Here is a 24,111-nt window from a genome sequence, read left to right on the forward strand (position 1 = left end):
ACTTGAAAGTATAGAAATCATTCTGCAAACACACACTCTGAGTCAAACTGGAATTATCACTGGTGTTCACCTCAAAAGAGTAAACATAACCATGTCAGCTGTGGTTTTTAAAACCTTTATTTTCGAGGGCAGTGGGGGAAATGATTTTTATGAGATGTGAACAAAACTGAACATTTATATTCAGGTAGTACTAATTAAAAATAAAAGTGTTTTACTGTTTTGGGGAAATATTTGTTATTTTTTAAAAAAAAAAACACTGTGAACAAAACCTCCATTAAGTTGAAATCAGATATTAGTACACAAGCAATTGCAAAAAAAAAAAAAAAAAAAAAAAAAGTTTTGACAACCTAGATGCCCATCAACTGAAGAATGGATGAAAAAAATGTGGTACATATACACAATGGAGTACTACTCAGCAGAGAAAAACAATGAAAGCATGAAATTTGCAGGCAAATGGATGGAACTAGAAAAAATCATCCTGAGTGAGATAACCCAAACCCAGAAAGACAGTCATGGTATGTACTCACTCATAAGTGGATTCTAGATATAAAATAAAGAACAATCAGACCACAACCCATAGACCCATAGAGGCTATATATATAGCATGGAAGTCCCTAGGATGACTGTGGCTTATAATAAATTTCGGTTTTACTCAATTATTAAAAAAAATAGCCAAATAAATGGAAACACATGAACTATGAACCAAAGGCTGAGGGGCCCCCAGCTGGATCAGGCCCTCTGAATAGGTGAGACAGATGATTGGCTTGATCAGTTTAGGAGGCAACTAGGCAGTGGGACCAAGTCCTGTGCTCATTGCATGAGTTGGCTGTTTGAAACCTGGAGCTTATGCAGGGACACTTGGCTCAGTCTGGGAGGAAGGGACTGGACCTCCCTGGACTGAGTCTACCAGGTTGATCGCAGTCCTTGGGGGAGGACTTGTCCTGGAGGAGGTGGGAATGGGGGGTATGCTGGGGGTAAGGGGAGGGGGTGGGAGGGGGAGAATAGGGGAACCCGTGGCTGATATGTAGAAATGAATGGTATTGTAAAATAAAATATATAATAAAAAAAGGGGGGGGAAGTTTTGAGACCCCACAGTAAACTAAGTCAGGATTGAGCTTTTTTTGTGTGTAATTAAACTCAGGATAAGCTATACTTACTATAAGACCTCCAATTACTACTTCCAACCATAACTATGAAGACAAGACCTGAGCTGAACATGGTGGCATGTGCCTCTGATTCCAGCACTTGGGAGGCTGAGGCAGGAAAACAGCAAGTTTCAAGGCTAGCCTGGGCTACATAGTGAGTTCCATGTCAACTTGATTTTACAGTAAGACCTTCTCTCAAAACAAAGAAGACCTATAATATCTCAATAATCACTACATTTGTTTTCTAAATTTAGGAACTTCTATTTTCTATTCAATTAAGACTACATTTACTTGATTTATGGAAGATCAAATATAACTGAACATTCAAACATTCATGTATCTGCATGCATATGTGTTTATGCATACTTATGTATCACAAAAGTGATAAATATAAAATATATTGATCTAAAAAATCAATATGAAAATTTGGCCACCTGTTCATAAGGCTCAGGGGCTCATAATATCATGTTAGAATATACTACTACTTATGTAGGTTAATATCTTACTTTTGGAGGCAGACAGGTGGATTTCTGTGGTTTTGAGTTCAGCCTGGTCTACATAGGGAGTTCTAGGTCCACTTGGATTATCTAACCCTGCCTTTAAAAGCTTTCAAAATAATCACTGTAACAATTTTACACTAGTAACAGGTAACACCCCACAGAACTTGCTGTGTGCTGGTCACCATTCTGACTAATGCGCACATCATGAGCATTTTCACTGGATTCTTAAAACCACCAGAGAACAGAGCTCCGACAGTCTGCCTCTGACAGACATGGCCCTTCTCTGTGTTCCACTGTCTCTGTAATAACTGTCACCGGACAGCACCGTGAGACTGTCACCTGCCAGAGACCGATCCGGGTTCAAACTGTATTGTTCACCCTTCTTACCTTCATACTTTCCAACTCCCTCTCACTGTCAGAGAATAACCTCCTGACAGGGGAAAAATTAGTAACTAAAAAACAAAACGAAGCAAAAACAAAACAAAACAAGAAAACAACAGAATAAAATAAAGTGGTTCCTGACAAAGCAGAACGAGAAAACGCAGAGGAGGCCTGAACACAACTTACAAGCTGACCTGCTGACCTCTGGTCATGTCTTTTCTGCACAATGGGAAGACTCAAAAAATGCTGGGGGGCAGGGCGGGGCAGCGGTTAGAGAGAGGGCTCAGTGGTGAATGGCCCTTGTGGCTCTTGTACCCACGTCAGGTGGCTCACGGTGGCCTGTAATTTAGCTTCAGGGGATCATATGCCCCCTTCTGGACTCCTGGAGTACCTGCACTCACACATGCATGTGTACGTACATACACATACATACACACACATGCATACACACACACACACACACACACACACACACACACACACACACACACACACACGGTTCAAAAATAATGAAAAATTTTTAAGAGAAGAAATTTTTGTTTTTGCAGTTAATGACTTGATTTCATGAAAAGGCCTAGCTCATCTTGCTTCTTTGACTTACTGAATCCTCGACAGCTCAGGCTCTAGGGAAATGAAGACACAGTACCATCGGCACACACTGGAAAAGGCTCCTTACCTATTTCCTCAGGCTTGCTGGTGAGTGCCGAGAAGGTGAGGTATGTGACATAGCAACTGATCAGCCCAGACTGCAGCAGCCCCGAGTGGGGCTGTCCTGGAACAGGAGACAGGCGAAGACGGCCTTAAAATCCCAGCAGCAGACCCGGACCTTAAACGGACTCCATCCCCACTCACAGAGCTCCTTAAACTTCTACACCCGCCTGTACTAATGAAGTGTTTGTCTCAGAAAAAACTTAAAATTGGGTGAGGATATGCCTACCTTCATATTGCCATTTAAGGACACCAAATTCTTTCCAATCTCTCCATAAACAATGCTAAAAAACCTATAACATGCAACAGTGTCCAGACCCCGAGGGCTTTTAATTTTATGTATGTGTGTGTGTGTGTATGTATGTACGTGTGTGTGCATGTATGTATATATGTATGTGTGTATGCATGTATGTATGTGTATATGTATGTAGGCAGGTAAGTGTGTATGTATGTATGTATGTGTGTATGTGTGTATGTGTGTGTATGTATGTGTGTATGTGTGTATGTATGCATGTGTGTATGTGTATGTATGTAGGTATGTGTGTATGTATGTATGTGTGTATGTGTGTATGTATGTATTATGTATGTATGGACAGTTTGTTGCATGGATGCATACATACAAGTGCACAAGCATGTGTGATGTGTGGAGGTCAGAGGACAACTTGCAGGAGTAAGTTCTCTCCTTCTACCTTGTGGGTCCCAGGGATTAACTTCAGGTTCTCAGGCTTAGCAGGAAGTGCCTTCACCTGCTGAACCATCTCTCAGGGCCCCTCCCCGCTGAAGTTTATAACATTAGCTCATAAGTCATGAGATCAGAAGAAAATCGGCATCGTTGTTTAGCTTAGCGTGATAGACCGACAAACTTCACAGAGCATGGGTAGATGAACAAGGTCATTAGATAATCCACGAAGCATAAGTACTTAGCTGTCAAGACAAAAAACAAAAAAAAAAAACAAAAAAAAAAAAAACACCACCACCAAAACACTCTTGGCCTCACTAAGTACAAGACCTAGTCCCTGCTAAAAAGAAAAGCTATGGGGCGTGGCATTCACTGGGAGAGGGCCTTAAAGTTCCAATATTTAAGTTACAACTTAGTATTGGAATCATTTAGAGTAACTACAGAATCTGTTGACTGGGATCTCTCTTTGCGGATATTTTCAACCACCTGCTGACATGAAAGGATCCCAGCTACCTTCTGTTGAAATTCCTTCTTAAATTACTGTTTTTCAATGATAATTATCAATAGCGGCATTGTAATAGGCATTCACAATATTGCTCTTTGGAATTAGACATCCACTAATGGCACTAGTCAAAATTTCAAAATGTTACGCCTGTTTCAGAAGGTAGGACTGAACCCAAAGGAGATTTCAGTCAGCTTACCAATGGTTTGCTTTAGGAAATTCTTTACTGACCATTTGCAGAGGACTGGGAGAGTAACTGCCTCAGTTTCTGCAATGCAGCTGAAGACTCAGTACGGACAACATCTTATCCTGGTAAAGTTGGTTGCTGCTCCTTAGCTGCTCCCTTTTTCCTTGAAGGCGAGGAGTCTCATGTAGCCCAGGCTGGCCTCAAATGCCCCTAAGCAGTCGAGGCTGGCTTTAACTTTCGGATCCTCTCCCTTCCGTCTCCTAAGTACTATGATTACAGGCATACATACACAAACATGCCTGGCTTTTCAAACCCACTGTTCTGGAAAGGATTCCAAGGGCTACACACTTATTGTCCTCTCTCCTTTTCCCATCTAGAAATCTGAACAGCACATCAGATTAATCACCTATACAGGAAGAGTCCTTCGAGAAACACCAGCCTGGGAACATCTTTATAACCTGGCGGCAGCACAGCTTGAGCACGCAAGCTTACGGGGTCACAGGTAGTGTACTGTGACAGCTCACACCTCCACTTTCTAAGGAACTTTCAACGGTCCCCTCCTTTGTGGCTCTGACACAGCCTGACCAAGGCCAAGCTCACACAGTTCTGCGGACTTCACTGAAGTAGAATCTGGTCATGAGACTGGAAACAACCAGGATGAGAGTTCCTATTTCCTGACTCACTAGCCAGGTTGTCCTTGGTTGCTCTTCACCTGCCTAGGACAATCCCAGAAACAGCTCCTCCTGGGCCCTGTCATTCAAATTTCTCCAGGACATAACAAGCCAAATGCAGAAATCTCACATAACAAAGTCTGAGCACATTTCCCATTTAAAGGCTCCCTATAGTATACTGTCTATCTTCCTATGTATTGGCTTAAATTCAGATCTTCCTGGACACAAAGTAAACCTGGCTATCCCCTCCAAATAAGCATGGAATATGAAGAGGAGACTTGAGCCCCATCCACGGGAAATTAAAGAATGACTTGGACTTTCAAAAAACCACTGTGCTCGTTCAAACTCCCAAATGAAAATACATACAGAAAAAGAGAAAAGCCATGCTTACGATTCTGGACACAGGGCGAGATGGCTGCCAGAGAGACCAGCAGGCACAGGCCGCCATGCACTCCCAGGAGGATCTTGTTGTCCAGGCAGCCATTGCCCTGTGTGTAAAATAATGCCATCAGAGCCAAGCCTCCAACAGCAACAGAGTACATGATGAGCGTCGCCAGGGACAGGGAGGCGTACCACAGCTTATTACTGGCAGTGCCTGCAGTCCTGTTTCTCCGGGAAGGAGGGAGGGGAGGTGGAGGAGAGAGAGAACAAGTCAGTGAAGGCCTCCGTTCTCTGGAGCTTCCCATCCCTCAGATACTGACTGATAGGATCAGGCCCCATCGGGGACACTGGGATCATGGGTCCAAAGACACCTTTAGCAGTGATGACACTCTACCTCAGCCAGAAAGTTCTCAGATTCTGCAGACTTGCTGACTTGGGCTTAGAAGCATCTGCACACATGAGTTTCTTCTCCTGAGCCCAGTGTGTGCATCACCTAAAATGAACATCTACCAGCTTTACCCTCGCTCCTCCATGCTGGATGCTAACAGCACCCGGGGAGGTAGCGGCAGCATTGGTGTGTGAAACAAAGACAGTAACTCAGTGGGGTGGGCTTCGAGCTTCCTCTGTGAGGGCAGAGCCTGGAACTGCCATGACCTCTCATCTAAGTGCTGGCGGCAGCTCCCCTGAGGCCACCCTCTCTTGGAGGAGAAACAGCTCCGCTCACAGAAGCCCTGCCAGCCCCTGTTCTTTTCCCTCTGCACTGAAGAGGGCCTGCATCAGGACCACCTCTCCGAAATTCTGAGAACTGATTAAGGGAGAAACACCGCAGTAAATACAATCAGGGAAAGAGGGGTTGGGGCGACGGCTCAGTGCTTAAGAGCACTTACTGCTCTTGCCGAGGATCTGAGTTCCATTCCCAGCACCCACATCAGGCAGCTCACAAGTGCCTGTAAGTCCAGCTCCAGGGGACCTGAAGCCTCAGCGATCGCTGCACTCAAACACATACTGCCATACAGACACACTCACATATGCATGATTCAATAACTCTGTAAAGTTGGGGACAGAAACACCGGACCGGGAAGACAGCTCGGTCAGGAAGTGCTTGTCTCCCAAGCACGAGAACCGGAGTTCCGTAGTCTAAAAAGCTGGGCATGGTGACATGCGCTTGTAACCCAGCACTGGGGAGGTGGAAACAGCTGGATTCCTGCTGTAACCTGGCCATCTAGTCCAGCCTTCTCGGAGAGTTCCAGACCAAAAGGTGGACAGAATGATAGCTCAAGTAGTCCCCTGGCTTCCATATGCATGCACAAGTGTTCACCCCTATAAACATGAATATGCACATACATGCACACACAAAAGGGGAGGGGAGAGGAGAGGGGAGGGGAGGGGAGGGGAAGGTCTACTGGGATATACCATAAAGAAACCAAGAGAGGAATCTACTTTGCAGTTTTTATAAATATTAATAAAGGCATGAGCAAGATTAGTGGTGACATAATTCCGTAGAAATTGTTCAGAACGAAGAGGAGGTGTCTACAAATGCTAAAGAGGACAGAGCCAAGGAAGACTGGCTGACTGACTGTCATCCACCTCATGATTCAGCTGCTCTTGGTGTCAGCAACCACGCACCCACACCGTGCTCCCACAACCACGCTCCCCCATTCTTCAGAGAAAGCCGCTTGCCTAACGTTTCCACAGAGCTGGAAGGGGTTCAAGCAACACTGCTAGAACGCTTTCACAATGGAAAGGTTGCTCTCGCCAGAGACGGAAAAACAGGAAGGAAGGCTGAGATGACAATGACCACCGCAGTCCCGACACGAAGCCGGGCACTCTGATGACCTCAGAATTACCCCCACGACAGGCACACCAAGAAAATGGGGGACAAAACATCACGAATGGCAAGGATACACAGTGCCGTACACACCAAAAGCTGACCACTGGACTGGTGGGCGGGGCAGGGTCCAGCCTGCTCCTCCTCTGGTCTTTGGGTTGTTAGCATGTGAGGGATTTCTGACTACACTGGTCCAGGTTCAGTGTTCGGTCCTAGCCTTTCCTGAGCTCCAGACTCCTCCTCCTCCTTCTCCATTGGGAGGTCAGACTGACATGCCAGCCTTGGCACATCACGAGGACTCCATGTCCACTCCTCTGCTCTCACTTCAGAACATGGCAGCCACACTCTCGTTGTTGGGAGAAAGAGAAAACACAAGAACCACAGGCCCTCTCCTCACCTCCACATCTTCGGCTCACCTCCAGGTCCACCCACACCTGAATCCTGTTCAGATCATACAGAACCTGGGCCTTTGCAACCTGGCTCCAAGCTCCACCCCTCAGAGCTAGCCCTCCTTACACCGGCCTCCTTAGCATGCACTTATGGCCCTCTCCGATCTTTTGTTTTTTAAGTTAAGAACGACTTGGTTACAGTCTTCCCTTCAAACCTCTTCTACTCTCCCAACGTTTCATTTAGAAACCAAAGCTGTAAGTCCGGAAATGCAGCCCGGTGGTAAAGTACTTGCCCAGCAGGTGCAAGGACCTGAGTGAAAACAACTTTAAAAAGCCTTTACACTAGGCCTCAGAGGCACTATGATCTGGCCCAGGGCCAGCTCTGATATCATCTTCCCCGCTCTTCCCACGCCTCTAGGCCCCAGACACAGATGTCCCTCTGTTCCTTAAACCAGCCGGGCCAGCTTACGTCTGAGCGGGGTCCTCCCAAAGGGCAGCCTGCTCTCCTGCACCCTTTATGGTGTAGTTTGCACGCATGAGTCCTTCATATAACTGCAGGATTCTGTGTTGAGTATCACGTCCCGGCTACAACGCTATCAGCTTCACAGAGCAGACGAAGGCTGTCCCCATCCTATGGCTACCATGCAGGGCGGTGCTTGGGCAACGCCACGCCCTCACTGAGCATGCTCTAAAGAAGTAACACAGGGCAGCAGGTGAGCAGAGAGGCTCTGTCTGTGCTGCTCCGGCCTCACCCCTGCTCCTGATGGCATCTTGCTGGAGGCCGACCCAGTCCATCCTGTGACTGGTCATCTCTCCCGGCTCCATGCCCATCACTGTTGTCTGGGGCACAATACTCCAAAAAGATAGTGACCACGGGCTGAGTAAGAAGCCCCAGACAGAGAACAGAGAGCACCAGGTGACTGCAGAGCCTACACACACACACACACACACACACACACACACACACACACACACACACAGAGTACTGGGGGACTGCAGAGTCTACACACACACAGAGTACCGGGGTGATTGCAGAGCCTACACACACACACACACACACACACACACACACACACACACACACACACACACAGAGAGAGAGAGAGAGAGTACCGGGAGACTGCAGAATCTACACACCCAACAGGAAGAGAGTCCCAGGCTGGGAAGGCTGGCTGGGCCCAGGCTCGATGAGAGGCAGGACCAAACTAAACCTACCAAGGCAAATGTACAATCTCCAGTGCTTTTAACATCAACTCCCATTAGCAACACCTGAATATACTATCTACCTTCTGTTATTTCATCAGCTATTTATTTATGGGGGGGCACATGGGAGGGCAGCACGCATGTGGAAATCAGAGGGCAATTTATGGAAGTTCTCTCCTTTTACCACATGGGTCCTGGGGAGTAAACTCAGGTCATCAAGCTTGGTGGCAAGTGCCTTTACCAACTGAGCCATTTGGCCAGGCTTCCATTTTTTCAGTAATATAGAACTGACCTTTCAAATTGTGAATATGACCTAGACAGCAAAAATAAAACAGAACCACAACTACTAACCATCTAATCCAACGAACCACACCATTTTATAGTACAAAATCTGGTGTCAGAGGTGCCAACAAACATTTGTCAAAGTGACATTCCAGAATGGGGAGGGACAGAAGACCTGTGTTCAGCAGGCTTGCAGGTCCATGGCATGTGTACCTTGTGGCTTTGAGGCTCTTCTCTTTTGATATATTTATAAATGAAATAAAAGGGAAAGGAAAAAGTTCCATCTACTAAGTTGTTCCCCTAAAACCAGTCATCACATTTTCTGTTTTAGCCTTGAATCAAGTCTATTTAAATCAAAGCAAAACAGGGGGGAAAAAGGAGGGAATGCACAAAAGTTGAAAGTAAGGAAACAATTTTAGTGAGCTTCCCAGCTCAGTATTAACTTTAGGCTGATGAATCAACTGTAGGTGTGCTAACAAAAAGGTTTTGTTGGGATTCCTAGCATCAAAGCAATATTATTGTCTGCAAAGGTCTTTTTTTTTTTTAAAGATTTGTTTTCGTGTATGTATACGTCTGTATAGATATATTCCACATGTGTGCAGTGTCCAAGGAGTCTAAGAGTGAATGCAGGAGCCTCTGAAGCTGAAGTGTAGGCGGTACCAGAAGTTGCGAGCCACCCTGCATGGGCGCTGGAACTGGACTCAGGTCTCCGGAGGAAGAGCAGTGAATGTTCTTAACTGCGGAACCACCATCTCTCAAGCCTGGCTGCAAAACTCCTACGCTATTCTTACTGAGCAGTTTCTAGGAAGTTTTCAAAGCAAGCAAACTCTTCCTAAGGGCCCATTAAACTTTGGCATTAATAGTCAGTCCCAGAAAAACTGGCTCAGGAATCAGTTAAAGCACTCAAGGAGAGAAGCACAGACATGCTCAGGGGAACGTGCTGTGGGACACCCAAGTCAGGACTCAGTGTCCAAGACACGATGTCTCAGCATAAAGCACACAGATTTTATCAAGTACAAAAGACAGTATGCAGCATTATCAGCTAAAGTGCATTACTTATTGTGGGTCCTCTGTACAAAAATCATTGGGCCAAATAAAACTACAGCACCCCTCAGCTGATCCTTAAGAAAACTCTACTGCCTCAGAACATGGCCTAGAAGGGATGACAGCAAAAATCACTAGATTTTAGAAGTGACTCAAAATGTGAATAGCATGCGATAACTCTTACACGAGCACAAGTCAACTTACCAAAATATACCAGTAACACTTCTGTGTGGGTCAGTATGCTGGAAACATTGTTTTTTTAATATTTATTTTTATGTGTGTGTGTGTGTGTGTGTGTGTGTGTGTGTGTGTGTGTGTGTGCGCGCGCGCGCGCGCGCGCGCGCGCGCGCCTCTAGATGAGGGAGTCCAATGCCCTGGAGCTGGAGTTTTAGACGGTTGTGAGCTGCCTGAGATGGGTGTTGGGAACCAAGCATGGATCTTCCAAAAGAGCAGCAAGTGCTCGTAACTACTGAGCCGTCTCTCCAACCGCATCGTTTAAGGTCTGGTCCTCCTTGGCTGTACTCATCAGTATTCACTCAGTAATAAAACGGCTGGTACTACACTGTGTCTTCACCGATGTACTCCCCACACACAGCTGCCACGCCACATCATCACCATGTTTAAGAAACAAAAGCAGAACAATGTCCAACTGAAGAATACGTTCAAAATAGAAAATATTGAGAAAGTCTGGAGAGTGTGCTTTGTCTTACTCAACATAAAAATAAAATGCACACTAATGGCACTGGGTTTGTTTGTGTTTTTGTTTGTTTGTTTTTGTTGTTTTGCCAAAATTCAGTATTATAAAAATGATGCCTAGAAAAACCTATAAAAGAGCAGCCATAGTTCATGTACACCTGGGATCCTAGTACTCAGGAGGCAGAGGCAGGAGGATCATGAATTTATAGCTTGAACTGCAGAGACAGACAGACATAAATAAACCAACAGCTTTATTGGGTATAAAAGAGAATCATTTTTAAAGTAAAGAAAGTTAGCTCAGTGGTGAACACCTGCCCAGAGTTGATCACCAACATCACCAAAACAGACACCAAATCAGAGCGATGGCACTCTGTTCAGAACCACAGCATCAACTTGGCCCCTGTACAAGGACGGGAGCCTTGTCTGGTTGTCGCTTCCTCAGTCTAGCTCAACCAGAAAGAACTAGCTATTAATAGGCATTTCCTCATGGCCTGGGATGTGAATTCTGTTCTCAAGGCACTAAAGAGTCTACCATTTTACAGGCAAGACAGCCTCCTACAGCAGGACAGAAAGTTTTCCCAACAAAGGGATGGTGTGTGTCTTGGAAAGTGGAGACAATTTTTTTTATAGAAAAAAACTATTTCATCTCAGTCTTATCAGAAGAGTCTCATGCTCTGAAGTACTTGTGGCTTCTGTGCTTCTGTTTCTTAACCTTGTAGGAGGGGGGCTTAGATGAAGGAACCCCAAGTCACAGATGCACACGGTCCACACAGCCAGCCAGCCACACATGGTCCACACAGCCAGCCAGTCACACACGGTCCACAGAGCCAGCCAGCCACACACGGTCCACACAGCCAGCCAGCCACACACGGTCCACACAGCCAGCCAGCCACACACGGTCCACACAGCCAGCCAGCCACACACGGTCCACACAGCCAGCCACACATGGTCCACAGAGCCAGCCAGTCACACACGGTCCACAGAGCCAGCCAGCCACACATGGTCCACAGAGCCAGCCAGCCACACATGATCCACACAGCCAGCCACACATGGTCCACACAGCCAGCCACACACAGTCCACACAGCCAGTCACACATGATCCACACAGCCAGCCAGTCACACACGGTCCACACAGCCAGCCAGCCACACACGGTCCATACAGCCAGCCAGCCACACACGGTCCATACAACCAGTCACACACGGTCCACACAGCCAGCCAGTCACACACGGTCCACACAGCCAGCCAGTCACACACTGTCCATACAGCCAGCCAGCCACACACGGTCCATACAACCAGTCACACACGGTCCACACAGCCAGCCAGTCACACACGGTCCACACAGCCAGCCAGCCACACACGGTCCATACAACCAGCCAGCCACACATGGTCCATACAACCAGCCAGTCACACACGGTCCACACAGTCAGCCAGTCACAAATGCTCCACACAGCCAGTCACACACGGCCCACATGGCCAGTCACAACAGGCACAAGCAAGACAGGAGGGCAGAGCGGACAGAAAACGGAGAAGAAGAAATGGAGAGATACAAGTGGACTGGAACCCAAAGCAGAGCCTTTCCCAGGGGCAGGCAGTTTCTTTGACTCAAAAAGTGAGAGCTTTCCACAAAACCACCTACCAGTTCTTGTTCCACTTATGTGCAAACTCCACAATCAGGAGGAGCTGGATGCCAATGAAGAGGACGCTCCCCACAGCTCCGACATAGCGCCAGGCTGCAAAAGAACACAGCCCCAAGGGCGGCGAGGTGAGCGCTGAATGCGTTTAACTCCCAAGAAGATAAACCTTCGATCCGTGGTCATTCTACCTCTGAAACATTTCATTCCCACACAGCCATACATACTAACCTCATACTCACTTGTTAGACACGAGATGAGAACTGGTAGTCTATGTGAGTTAGTATGATGGTTGGTGTCTTTCTGACAGACTCTAGAGTCACTGGAGAAATAGGCTGCTGTGGATATCGCTCTCTATAAATAAACACTGATTGGCCAGTAGCCAGACAGGAAGTATAGGCGGGACTAACAGAGAGGAGAATTAAGGGAACAGGAAGGCAGAGGGGGATACTGCCTGGAGCTGCAGCCAGGACAAGGAAGATGTAAGGTACCGGTAAGCCACGAGCCACATGGCAAAGTATAGATTAATAGAAATGAGCTAAATATAAAAGTAAGAGCTAGACAATGATAGGCCTGAGCTAATGGCCAAGCAGTTTAAATAATGGAAGAGTTTGTGTGTTTATTTTACAAGTGGGCTCCGGGACTGGCGGGACTTGGCGGGAGCTGGAAAGAAATTCTCCAGCTACAATAGGCCTGGAGGCACACCTGTAGGGGGCTATCCATCTTAATTGTGGGGACCATTCCTTGGGCAAAGGAGTCTAGACTGTGTCAACTGGAGAAAGCGACCTGAGCAGGCACTTGCTGCTCTTCTCCCCAGCCTTGTGACAGCCAGTTCAAATGTTGCCTTGACTCCCTGCCATGAACTACGCTCTCCAACGAGCCCTCTCTCCTTTATGATGCTTTTGTCTGGGTATTTTATCCCAGCCGCAAAAGCGCAGTACTAAGGTAACTGGCAAAGCCTCTCACACATAAAGGGTATGGCTGGGACTTGGACATCAGTCTGGTCCTGGAGCATCCAAGCTGAATCTCATGATGAACCTCAGCTGTCTCAATAAATGCAGGAGTTCACAAAGTCCACAGTGGCCCCTGACTCACACGAGAAAAGAAATGCTGCTAGAAAAATCAGGAGTTTAAGTTTTACTGGGCATGAGCCTTGACTGTCCAGTGTGGCAAGGAGGTAAGAGGAGTCAGGTCTGTGTTGGGCTGTTACAAAGTGACCATGCCATGTAGGTTGCAGACTGTCTATAGAAAGACTGAGCTGGAGCTGACCTGAGGACCTTAGGTCACTGAACTCTAGACATCTATCTCCAATATGCTAAAATATACACGAAAGTTACCTCTGTGGAGAAAAAAAAAAAAACAAAACTAGTTAACAGTGTCATAGCTAGAAGGAAGACTCAGACACCATTTGTAAAAGTCTATGAAAAACTGACAGACACACCCTAAAGATGGAGCTGGACCCTGTCATCTAAGGCAGTGTGGCTGGTGCCTATCAACTGCCATCTCCACTAGGAAAGTGAATTGATTTGGGTTGAATGATGTGTTGGATCCACTTTAATTTAGATTTCATCCCCATCCGTAACTGTTCCTTCCCTGGGAAGAAGCCTTGTTTCAGTTATGATTACTAGGTCCATATTAAATAAAAGCAAGGATTATAACTCAATGTTACATAACTTCACATACAGTGTATTTAGAAAGAGACTGGAGAATGCCTTCCTTGTCCGATTTTCACAGCTAACAACTGTTTCATCCTGCCACGTTTGTGTGATACCCAGAGAGAATAAGGCCCCCTCATGGCAGAGGCATTCTAATGTGCCGGATCTGTTTTCAAGCAAATATTAAAGACACACTTTACTCTCCAGGCCAGTAAGTTTATCATTCCAGTTCCTCAGCCAACAGAGGGACAGAGTCTTCTCATGGGCTGTCCACAAGTGGAGTAGAAGGAACAGGGGACGGGAAAGGGCAGGCAGGTAACACTGCCTTTGAAAAGCTCCCATACACTGCTGGAACCAGACCCAGAGTACTGCACTTGCTAGACAAGCGCACTACCACTGAGCTAAATCCCCAACACCCAGACATTCTTTATGTCATAAAAGAATTAGTAGTTCAATGATCCACACACACTGGATCACATTTCTGAAGAACTTTACAATGTGTAAAAACAAAATAGCCAGGCCCCCGGGAACACCCCTTCTGTACCATTCAGAAAGGTCTCCTGATCCGGGATGAAGAACGCTCCTGAGCACATAGCCCCCAACAGCAGAAGCTTAAAGAACCAGAAGCTGGAAGAGAAAAGGGAAATGTATTTAAGTGATATTCAAAGACGGACAAAAGATCGATCTCTAGAAGGTAGCATGCCGGCCCGTGTTCCGGTCATCGGGAGTGATCTCTCCAAATCAAGGGGAATGGCCAAGTGGCTGCAGATGCCTCCTCTCACAGTTCGGCCCACTTGGCATGGCTCTGACTATCCAAAACCCCGTGTCAGGGCAGGGTGGAAATGACCTGACGGAGGCCTCAGTGGAAACAATAAACTCTGTGTATACTGGATTTCTTATCACGGCACCAGGCATTACAAACAGCACTGTCGCTCTGGGACTACCAGTGCCATGCGGCCCATCTTCCCCAGATCAGGGGAGGAGCAGTCGGTGCTGGTGAGCAGCGGGGGCGGGTTCCAGAAGACTTACCCGTTGTGGATGTAGGCCCGGCAACCTTTGCTGTTGTTGACCTTCAGGGTCAGCAGGCAGAAGACGAAGAAGAAACAAGCCATTCCAAAGCAGACTTTATAGACCGCAGAGTACCCCACCAGGGTCTCGCAGGCGTCCCCAGCTTTAATGCCTGCACAGAAATCTTCAAAAAAAGGAATCTGAGGGAGAAGGAGAGAGAAAAACTACCTGTTAGAACTGAGCTAGAGAGGAACCGTCTGTGAGTGTTTGTCCAGCCTTAAGTCAGAACCATGGTAAAGACAGTTATGTGCACAACAAAACCAAGACTGAACAAAAAAGAAACTACATAGCCTCCAAAGACTTCATAGCTAGAGAGAGGGCTCAGCAGGTAAGAGCACTGGCTGCTCCTCCAGAGGACCACAGTTCAAGTCCTGGCACCCACACAGTGGCTCACAGGCTCTGTCATCCCAGCTGCAGTGGAACTGAGGCTTTCGTCTGACCTCCACAGGTGCCAGGCACACATATGGCACACATACATACATACATACATACATACATACATACATACATACATACGGGCAAACACCCATACACATTAAATTAAAAACATTTGTAAAGTATACAGACTTTTTCTTAATTTTCTTTAAACCCCCTTTCAAAGACACAGTCCTTATAAAAGCACTGTTCAATCTTTATTTACTCCAGTGAATTTCAGTATCAGAATTTCCATTGCATTTATAGGGTATAGGTGTGTATGCTTCTGGAAATACACAATAAATAACATAAAAAGTGAGAAACTGCCTACATAATCACTCCAAAGTCACTCCTTCCTACAGCAGAGTCAAGACTTAGTTGGTGGGTGACTTTTATTCATTCACAAATAGAAATGTGTGTATACACATCTACACAACACATATACACATCCACATACCTACACACACTCGTGTAGTACTGTAACCATTATATACACACAATGTTTTCTGAAGACTTAGGGCTTTCTCCTTTCCTCCTAGCCCGTTCCTTCCTTTTCTTCTCCCTCTGAACACGGGCAGGCAAGACTTCCCTGACCCATTCCCACCAAACCCTCCTCCTTGTTGACTCCAGCCAGGCCCGACTGTGGCCAGAGCCCCTGAGGCACATCCAAGGGTGGGTATGTGGTATTGCAAATGTGATCCAAACTAAAAGTGGGCAAATAACCCCTGCTCCAAATGCTAACCAAGACTCCTTTATGCTCTGTGGGTGACTTAGCACATTCAGCCTTCAGTAAGTGGTGAGTATTTTTAGGCAATAACCTCTAAGCTGAACAAGCCAACAAGATTTTAACAACAGGAATTTTCTCTGATTAAATATTTGCTGTTCCAAACTCTAGTCCAGTTTTGGGAAAAGAAAACACACATCACACACAGATTCCATACTCAAGGGTGTTACCTCTTAAGTCTGCTCTGGGCATCCGAGGACATCACACACTGAGTCTGTGTTGTTCTGTGCAGGCCTCTGGGAGCAGGGACTTTCCTCCCATCCCATAGAGAAATCAAACTCAAAGCCAAAACCGTCAAATAAAACTAAATAGTTCATATGGATTTACAACCTGACTCCACTGCTCACCTGGGTAAGTTTCACCTCCCCCATTCCCAATTTCCCTATCTTTAAAATGAAATAATCTCATAATGTTGCCCAGAAAACTCCTCCAGCTACTTCCTGTGAAGAGCTAACTACAGCTCCTTACCTACAGCAGTCATATACTAGGGTACCAGATAGGATACAAAGAGCTTTCTGGAGAGGGGGTCAGACACGCTGCCAGGATCGCTGATGGGAGTGCCTGATCCAAACATGGTAAGGTGAGCATCTTGGAGCTCTATGACAGGGTCATAGGATTTCCTGCAGACCCATGCCAATGAGAAGAATGATGGCCGCGTCTGTAAGAGCTGAGCTCCAGCAAGGCACAGTGGCACTCCATTCTAGTCCTAGTATGTAAGAGGATGACGCAGGAGTATCACAGGTTAGAAGCCAGCCTGGGACACACACCAAGCTTTGGGCTAGGCTGAGCTACAAGGCAAGACCCTGCCTCAAAACATGAGGGGATAGAGAGATAGGTCATTGGTAGGACACTAGAAAGCACATGCAAGGCCCTGAAACTGATCTGCAGAACTAACAAGATGAAACACAAGTTCCAAAAACATCAACAGAACTCGCAGATCTGGTCACCTCCTAAAGGGAAGTCCATCTGGGAAATCCTTCCGAGGCGTGAGCAGAAGTATCGAGCTCAGGCCAAAGGAGCCGGAAGCAGCAGCACTATGATCCTCTATCATCCTCCATCATCATCCTCCATCATCATCCTCTATCATCATCCTCTATCATTATCTTCTATCATCATCCTCTATCATCATCCTCTATCATCATCCTCCATCATCATCCTCCATCATCATCCTCTATCATTATCTTCTATCATCATCCTCTATCATCCTCTATCATTGTTGGTGAGACACCAGCAATGTCCTGACATCTTCAAGTTTGGGGAAGTTAAGACCAAAAATTAAGGCAAGAGGAGGGAGATGGCTCAGCTACTAAAGCCCTCACTACGGTACCCTGAGTACCCAAGCTTGGATCCCCACTGCCCATGCAAAAAGGTCCATGTCTTAATCCCAGCACTGGGGAGGCAGAGATGGGGGATCCCTGAGGTCTGCGGGAACAGACAGTCTGGATGAATCAGTAAGCTGAGGGTTCAGTGAGAGAGCCTGCTCAACACAAGTTAGGAACCAAATGAGGCCACCCAGCATCAACCCTTGGCCTCCGTTACACATGTGAACATGTGCGCGCGCACACACACACACACACACACACACACACACACACACACACACACACACACGGCTACAGAATGGTCTGTTGGTCTCATCGACTAGGGGTCCAGAAGATGCACACTTAGAGAAAAAGTAGGTTTGGGGGAGGGAGTGGTTCTCTCAGAAACAAAGGGAGATGGCAGTCACATGCCTCAGCAACAGTATGACTTCAGAGATGAAAATGTGATATTAGCAAAGCTAATTTGTCTTACATTTCATTCTATCAAATTTCTGGAGCTTCAAATGAAATCATGCCGCTGAGAAAAGCTCCGGGCAGCTCTGCATGAGTGATAAGTTAACTCACAGAACTGGAAGAACAGTATCTAAGAATTCTTCATCAGTCCTCACTTGCAAAGAATGTGGTGGGGTGTGGGGGGGGGAGGGGGGAGGGAGAGAATGTGTGTGTGTCTCCCTTGGTCTCCACTTCAGGCTCCCTTAGATCTTCTCCTTGAAGTAATTCTGACAGCAGTATTAGCCTGTCACCAACCAGGGCACAACGGTGAGACAGGAATACTGGGCAGTCTCCACCCTCTGCGGGACAGTGGACCACCAGGGCTCTTCCCCTCTTCCCTGGATATGTTAGCATCCTGCAGCCCTCTGGGGAACCCAGAGGTATTTAAAAACAGCAATACCAATTAGGGTGTGTGTGTGTGTGTGTGTGTGTGTGTGTGTGTGTGTGTGTGTGTGTGTGTGTGTGTTTGTGTGTGTGTGTGTTGTCCTTATTAAAAGCCAAACGGGGGGGGGGGGGATGGATTAAAAATCCATGGTCTGGTTTTACCTAACCCTACCACCTCTCAAACCAGGAGCATCACGCGCCGCATACGGGCAGACTGATGATATAGTTCCCACACTCTGTTTGTGACTAGCATGATCAAATAGCTGGAAAACAGCTCTAACTGAAGAGTTAAATAAACAAGCTTCCAGTCTAAACCAGGGAACTCCCAGAAGACTGGAGAAAAGGCTCTTCCAGACACAGAGTGAAGTCAGTGAATTTCACCCTCCATTGACAGAGAATCAGGTAAAAATCAATGTAGACCACACGAGTCACAATTCCACGGGAGAAGTAAGAGGAATTGCCAGTGAAGAACCGTGAGAACAGGGCCATGAGAGGCTGTCCCGTTAGATGTGACATCACCTGGGAATAAAGGCGCAGGGACCTGGGAGGAGGCTTCCCAGTTTTCACAGAAGTGAATCACAGAACAGGAGGGCGGCCATTTATTTAAGGACTGCTTATCCTGGAGGAGGTGTGGCTATGGCTGGATGGTCCCACAAGGGCCCCCAGAAAGACAGCAGGGCTAGAGACAATGGGCATGTTGGCACAAGGCTGCAACCCTAGCAGCGGGGAGGCAGACACAGGAGGAATGGGTCAAGTTCAAGACCATCCTGGTCTATAGAGCAAGTTCCAGGCCAGCAAGAAAGGGGTAAGGATTTGGGGGTGGCCAGCATACACATGGCGCAGGAGGCAACCCTTGGGAGTCGGTCAGCTCTCCTGGGCGGATGGGGGTGAAGGAGCAGAGGAAGGTAGTCCTAAGCCCAGAGAAGGAAACACTCAGAGGGTTCTTCGAGCCTTGGTGACAACTCTCTCCGAGCTAATCCAATCAGCTAAGACCCTCTTAAACGTGTGAACCATCCCAAGAGACACAACTGCATGCACGGTCATTTCTGGGGAAACTGGAAACACTCAGACAAATTAGAGTTTGTATGGGTACTATTTACCCTACTACACACTACATGACACACATGTGTGTTGCAGGTAGAGTTTGATTATCCACTCGTTCTCACCTACTATGTGCAAGGATTTTTCAGGCCATGGGGATATAAGCATCAAATAAAACAGGTATAGGATCCCACTCCAAGGCTGGGGTGCAGCTCAACTAGTAGGCTGCTTGCCCAGCGTGCACAGGCCTTAGGTCTGATCCCAGTGCTATAGAATTTACTGGCTAATTAATCAATTTAAATCCAGGCTGCCAAGGAGCTACCTTTCTCGTGAAAGGCTGTGCAGACAACCCAAGGAATATACATACATTAACTATGCATGTATTTTATATATGCTTCAAGGATTTTCATCTGTTAATCAGAACTATTTATGATTTTTTTAAACCTTGGTAGGACATGAGCTTTAACTGTCTTCCGTAGGACAGGATGCCAACAGACTTAAGCAACTCATTCGTGCTCCTGAAAGCCTGGACCACTTGCTTCCTAACCCCATTCCTGAGAACCACGCACAGCAGACATTCGGGTTCTGGCTCCTCCAGCATCTCTCTCTAAATCAGCCTGGGACCCCACATCCTCATCCCTACATCCTTCACTACTCCTCATCCCTAAGGTGTCTGAAATAGACGCCTACACATAATTCATCTCCCTGTCAGTTATTTCCAGTGATTCCACGATTTCATAGAGAGGAACAGACACTGAATTCTGCTTGCCTGCTAGGCATGTGCTTCATGCAGCCCTTACCTGCAACTTAAGCCACAACTCTGGTTGCCAGAGCATAAAGTTTAGGCCATGACGTTTGACCCTCAGAGAAAAAGGAAAATAACTGTATATGACCGCATGGAACCACTCAGGGGCTAAAATAGGAGCCAGGAAAACTACAGCCCATAGGTCAGATCCAGCCAGTCTCCAGACATTTATGTAAATAAAGTTTACTAGGAGGGGCCATGCTCATTTACTGGCATTGTTTGGGCCACTCTTGTACTACAATGGAAGCCCAGAGCCTACAGAGCTTACTAGCAGACTTTTACGGGAAAAGTCTGCCCACTAGCAAGCTTAATACAGAGCAGTAAACTGCTGAGGTACACATTTATATGTGGAGAGCAAAGAGCCCTGTGCACATAGATAAGCACTGGAGAAGCCAGGAAAGTTAAACACACAGCTCACCTCTTCAACGGAATGAGGTGAGAAGCCGCTCTTTCTGGAACACCAGAAATGGTGTCATTTTACAGCCTGGTGATCCTCTGCTGTCTGATGAGACAGACTCTGTCTTACCTCCTAGAATTTATGTTTATACTTATCCAAGACCTTTTCCCTAAATCTTGGACATTGCTTTTAGATCATAAAACCCACTCTTATGAGTGATGCCACTTAATGCTTTATAATAGCCTAAGTGACTTCTTTTTTGTTTGTTTGTTTTGTTTTTTTGTTTTTCAAGACAGAATTTTTCTGTGTAGCTTTACGCCTGTCCTGGATCTCGCTCTGTAGACCAGGCTGGCCTCAAACTCACAAAGATCCGCCTGCCTCTGCCTCCCCTGTGGTGGGATTAAAGGCGTGCGCCACCACCGCCCGGCTCTAAGTGACTTCTATGTCCCTTAGGGTCATGCCAATCCTGACACCCACAGACATTGTGTTTACCTCAGTCAAGCTCCCTGGACCCTAAATCTTGGGCGCTACCTCTGAGTCAATATTACCCATTCTTGTGAAAGAAAGCCAGACGTACTTTGTAAGGAATCTCAGTGTAAACATGTCATAAATTGTGGGGCACTTGGGACTGAGTTAACTATTATCTGAATACTTTTTTCAAAACCCGTGCTGTGCTTAAATATGGCTAAAGTACAATGATCTGGTCCAGACTCTAGAAGTCCTGGTCCAGCACTGGTTACAATACAATTGGGCTGAGCTGAGTTTCATTCATCTCTCCGTGGATCATTTATATTTCAAAAGCCAAATGTCAACTGTGACAGCTCACTATCTATTGTTACTATCTACTAAAAGAGCAGGAGCTGAGAGGGGGCACAGATATCGGGGTTATCTCAGTGCATCTTCTGGCCGTGGCCTTTCCCCTTTGACCCTTTCCTCTTTGACCCTTTCCCTCACCAGATCTGCTTCACAGCAGCGGCTTTAGTGAATCCAGCTGTAGAGCCTTCTGCATGTCGTTTTTAGCGAGTAAAGAGGATTTGTGTTTATTTTTTGATGAAGAGGGGAATTGGGTAGAGATATCCAATGCGCAGAAGCCTTAAGCAGCGTTAGCAGAAACCCTCACATCTGTTCCATGTGTTCCAGAGCCACAGCCTGCACAACCAAAAAGAAACCACCCTGGTGAGGGTCTGGTTTAGAGGGTGTGCTGACTGCAGAGAACTATCTCGCTGAACTGCACCCCTTGGGGTTCCAGTTTTCTCAGGTAGAGTGAGCAAGCGGCCAGGGTGCCAGGCTGAGTCTCTCCCTCACCTTAGCTCTCTCCAAACATCCCCAGGTGGAGTTCACAGACTTCCACAAGTGTGCACCAACCAGCCTATTATCGGGGTCTCCTTCCATACACACTTGCCTCAAACTTGAAATCTTCCTGCCTTAGCCTTAAGTGCTGAGATTACAGGCCTACACCACAAAAGCCAGTTTCCAGACTATTGCGCCCCCTACCTGAGGTCCAGTGCTCTGCAACAACCCTTTGTTGGTTATACTTTATCCCTAATGCACCTCAGTTTGGGGTAACTACACTTACAGGAATGGGTAAATCAACAAAAGCAGCAGCAGATTTGTTTTGTTTTTGTTTTTTTTTTCGAGACAGAGTTTCCTCTGTGTAACAGTTCTGGCTGTCCTGGAACTTGCTTTGTAGACCAGGCTGGCCTCGAACTCACTGAGACCCACCTGTCTCTGCTTGTCTCTGTCTCCCAGAGATTAAAGGATTGGACACCACCACCCGGCTTGCAGCAGCAGATTTTCAAATCTGGGCATCACGGTGCTTGTTTGTAATCCATACGCTCTCCTAAGGTTAAGGGACACAAGGATCACTTGAGTTCAAAGCTAACCTGGGCTACAAAGCAAGTTCCAGGTTAGGACAGTCTACTACAAAACAAGATTCTACCTCAAATTCATTCTCTCTCTTCTTCTTCTTCTTCTTCTTCTTCTTCTTCTTCTTCTTCTTCTTCTTCTTCTTCTTCTTCTTTCTCTCTCTCTCTCTCTCTCTCTCTCTCTCTCTCTCTCTCTCTCTCTCTCTCTCTCAACAAAGCACAGAATGTACTTAGAAGCTGGTGGTACATGCCTGTCATCACGGCACCCAGCACCAGAGTGCCTGGGGCAGAAAGGTACATGTTCTAGCACCCGTGAGCTACACAGCACTTCTGCTGTTCTGTACACAGTCAGGCCCTGCTTCCAAACTCTACACCACAAAAAGAATGTACTGAGTTAGAGTTTACCCAGAGTAATAGTCCTTATTATACTTTGTGAAGAGCATCAAAATTAGAGTACATTTATCTCACTTTATCTGCAGGTACAGCAGGGAACAGCTGTAATAGCAGCAAATCCCAGCATTTAGTAGGGAGAGACAGACGTAAGGGAGTTCAAGGTTATCCTCAGCTAGTAGTGAGATTGAGGCCAGAATGAGCTTCTTGAGATCCTGTCTCAAAAAACAGAAACAAAAACAATGGATGCCTAAAACTGTGGGAATTAAGCTGAGTAATATACACACAGATCTTACGATAAATGAAATGCTAAGGGCAATACACTGTAGTCAACAGCCAGAGTCACTGCTCTTGCACTTGGGGCCACACAAAGTGAGAATTACGTGAACTGGGTGGAATGGCAAAGCATATGGGAGCTAAGGCACGGGGATTACAAGTTCAAGGACAGCCTAGGACACTTAGAGAGACCCGATCTTAAAGGAGAGAGAGGAAGAGGAGGAGGTGGGAGAGGCTAGTTACAGCTTACTGGAAGAGTAACTGCCCAGCATGTACAAGGCCCCAGGTTCAACCCCCGGTACCAACAAACAAGCAAACAAAGTAAGGATTCCTTGAACATAAGTACTGATACCACAGTATCAGATCTGATAACCAAGATGGCAGCTGGTGGTATAAAGGGATAATTCATAATCTACGCAGGATAGAGTGGGGCAGTGCTGCACAATTTAGGGATCTGAATTATTTATTTCTGGAATTTTCCATGTAATATTTGTGAGTTGACCCCATATAATCAATGCCACAGAAAACAAAACCGGGGGTGGGGTGCCACTGCGCTAACAACATCTGCGTGCTTATTCCCACCCCATCATTCTGATGCTACTTCAGCTCAGCTCACTCTGCGCTGGTGTTTGTTCCTCCGCCTCCACGTTGAACAGATGGTGGTGTTCGTTCTGATTGCAGCACTTCGCTACTCTCTATCTGCAAGTGTGTCCGAGCCAGTCATTGAAGAGATGCTTTCGATGGTCACAGGGAAAGGACTGAGAAAAACTCACTCTCTCATGTCATCATTCTCTCCCTCCCTTAGCCAGGACAACCTTGAAAAAGATCCCGCTCACATCTGGTGCCTTCCAAAGAGTTCTGTGTTAGGGATCTGACAGACAAGGACAATGAGGGTTGCCTGCTGCTTTTTGGCTCCTGGCAAGCTCATGGTTACTAGACAAGCGTCAATCTCAGTCCTTGATTCAGAGTCTAACAAAAGCCTCTCGGCAT

The 24,111-nt window shown here is 46.6% G+C and overlaps 1 protein-coding gene across 1 annotated transcript in view; it reads right to left on the reverse strand.

Moving 5' to 3' along the window:
• Serinc5 (serine incorporator 5) overlaps nucleotides 1–24,111 on the reverse strand; it is a 100,924-nt gene that overhangs the window by 25,411 nt on the left and 51,402 nt on the right. Inside the window, exons 3-7 of the mRNA XM_028855975.2 lie at nucleotides 14,913–15,091; nucleotides 14,428–14,510; nucleotides 12,234–12,327; nucleotides 5,165–5,376; nucleotides 2,703–2,798 (exon numbers count right to left, since the gene is read on the reverse strand). Of these exons, the coding sequence (XP_028711808.1) occupies nucleotides 2,703–2,798; nucleotides 5,165–5,376; nucleotides 12,234–12,327; nucleotides 14,428–14,510; nucleotides 14,913–15,091 (664 nt within the window). The remainder of the gene's footprint in view (nucleotides 1–2,702; nucleotides 2,799–5,164; nucleotides 5,377–12,233; nucleotides 12,328–14,427; nucleotides 14,511–14,912; nucleotides 15,092–24,111) is intronic.

The sequence above is a fragment of the Peromyscus leucopus genome, chromosome 11 (genome assembly GCF_004664715.2).
Source record: "Peromyscus leucopus breed LL Stock chromosome 11, UCI_PerLeu_2.1, whole genome shotgun sequence".
NCBI classification, from domain to species: Eukaryota; Metazoa; Chordata; class Mammalia; order Rodentia; family Cricetidae; genus Peromyscus; species Peromyscus leucopus.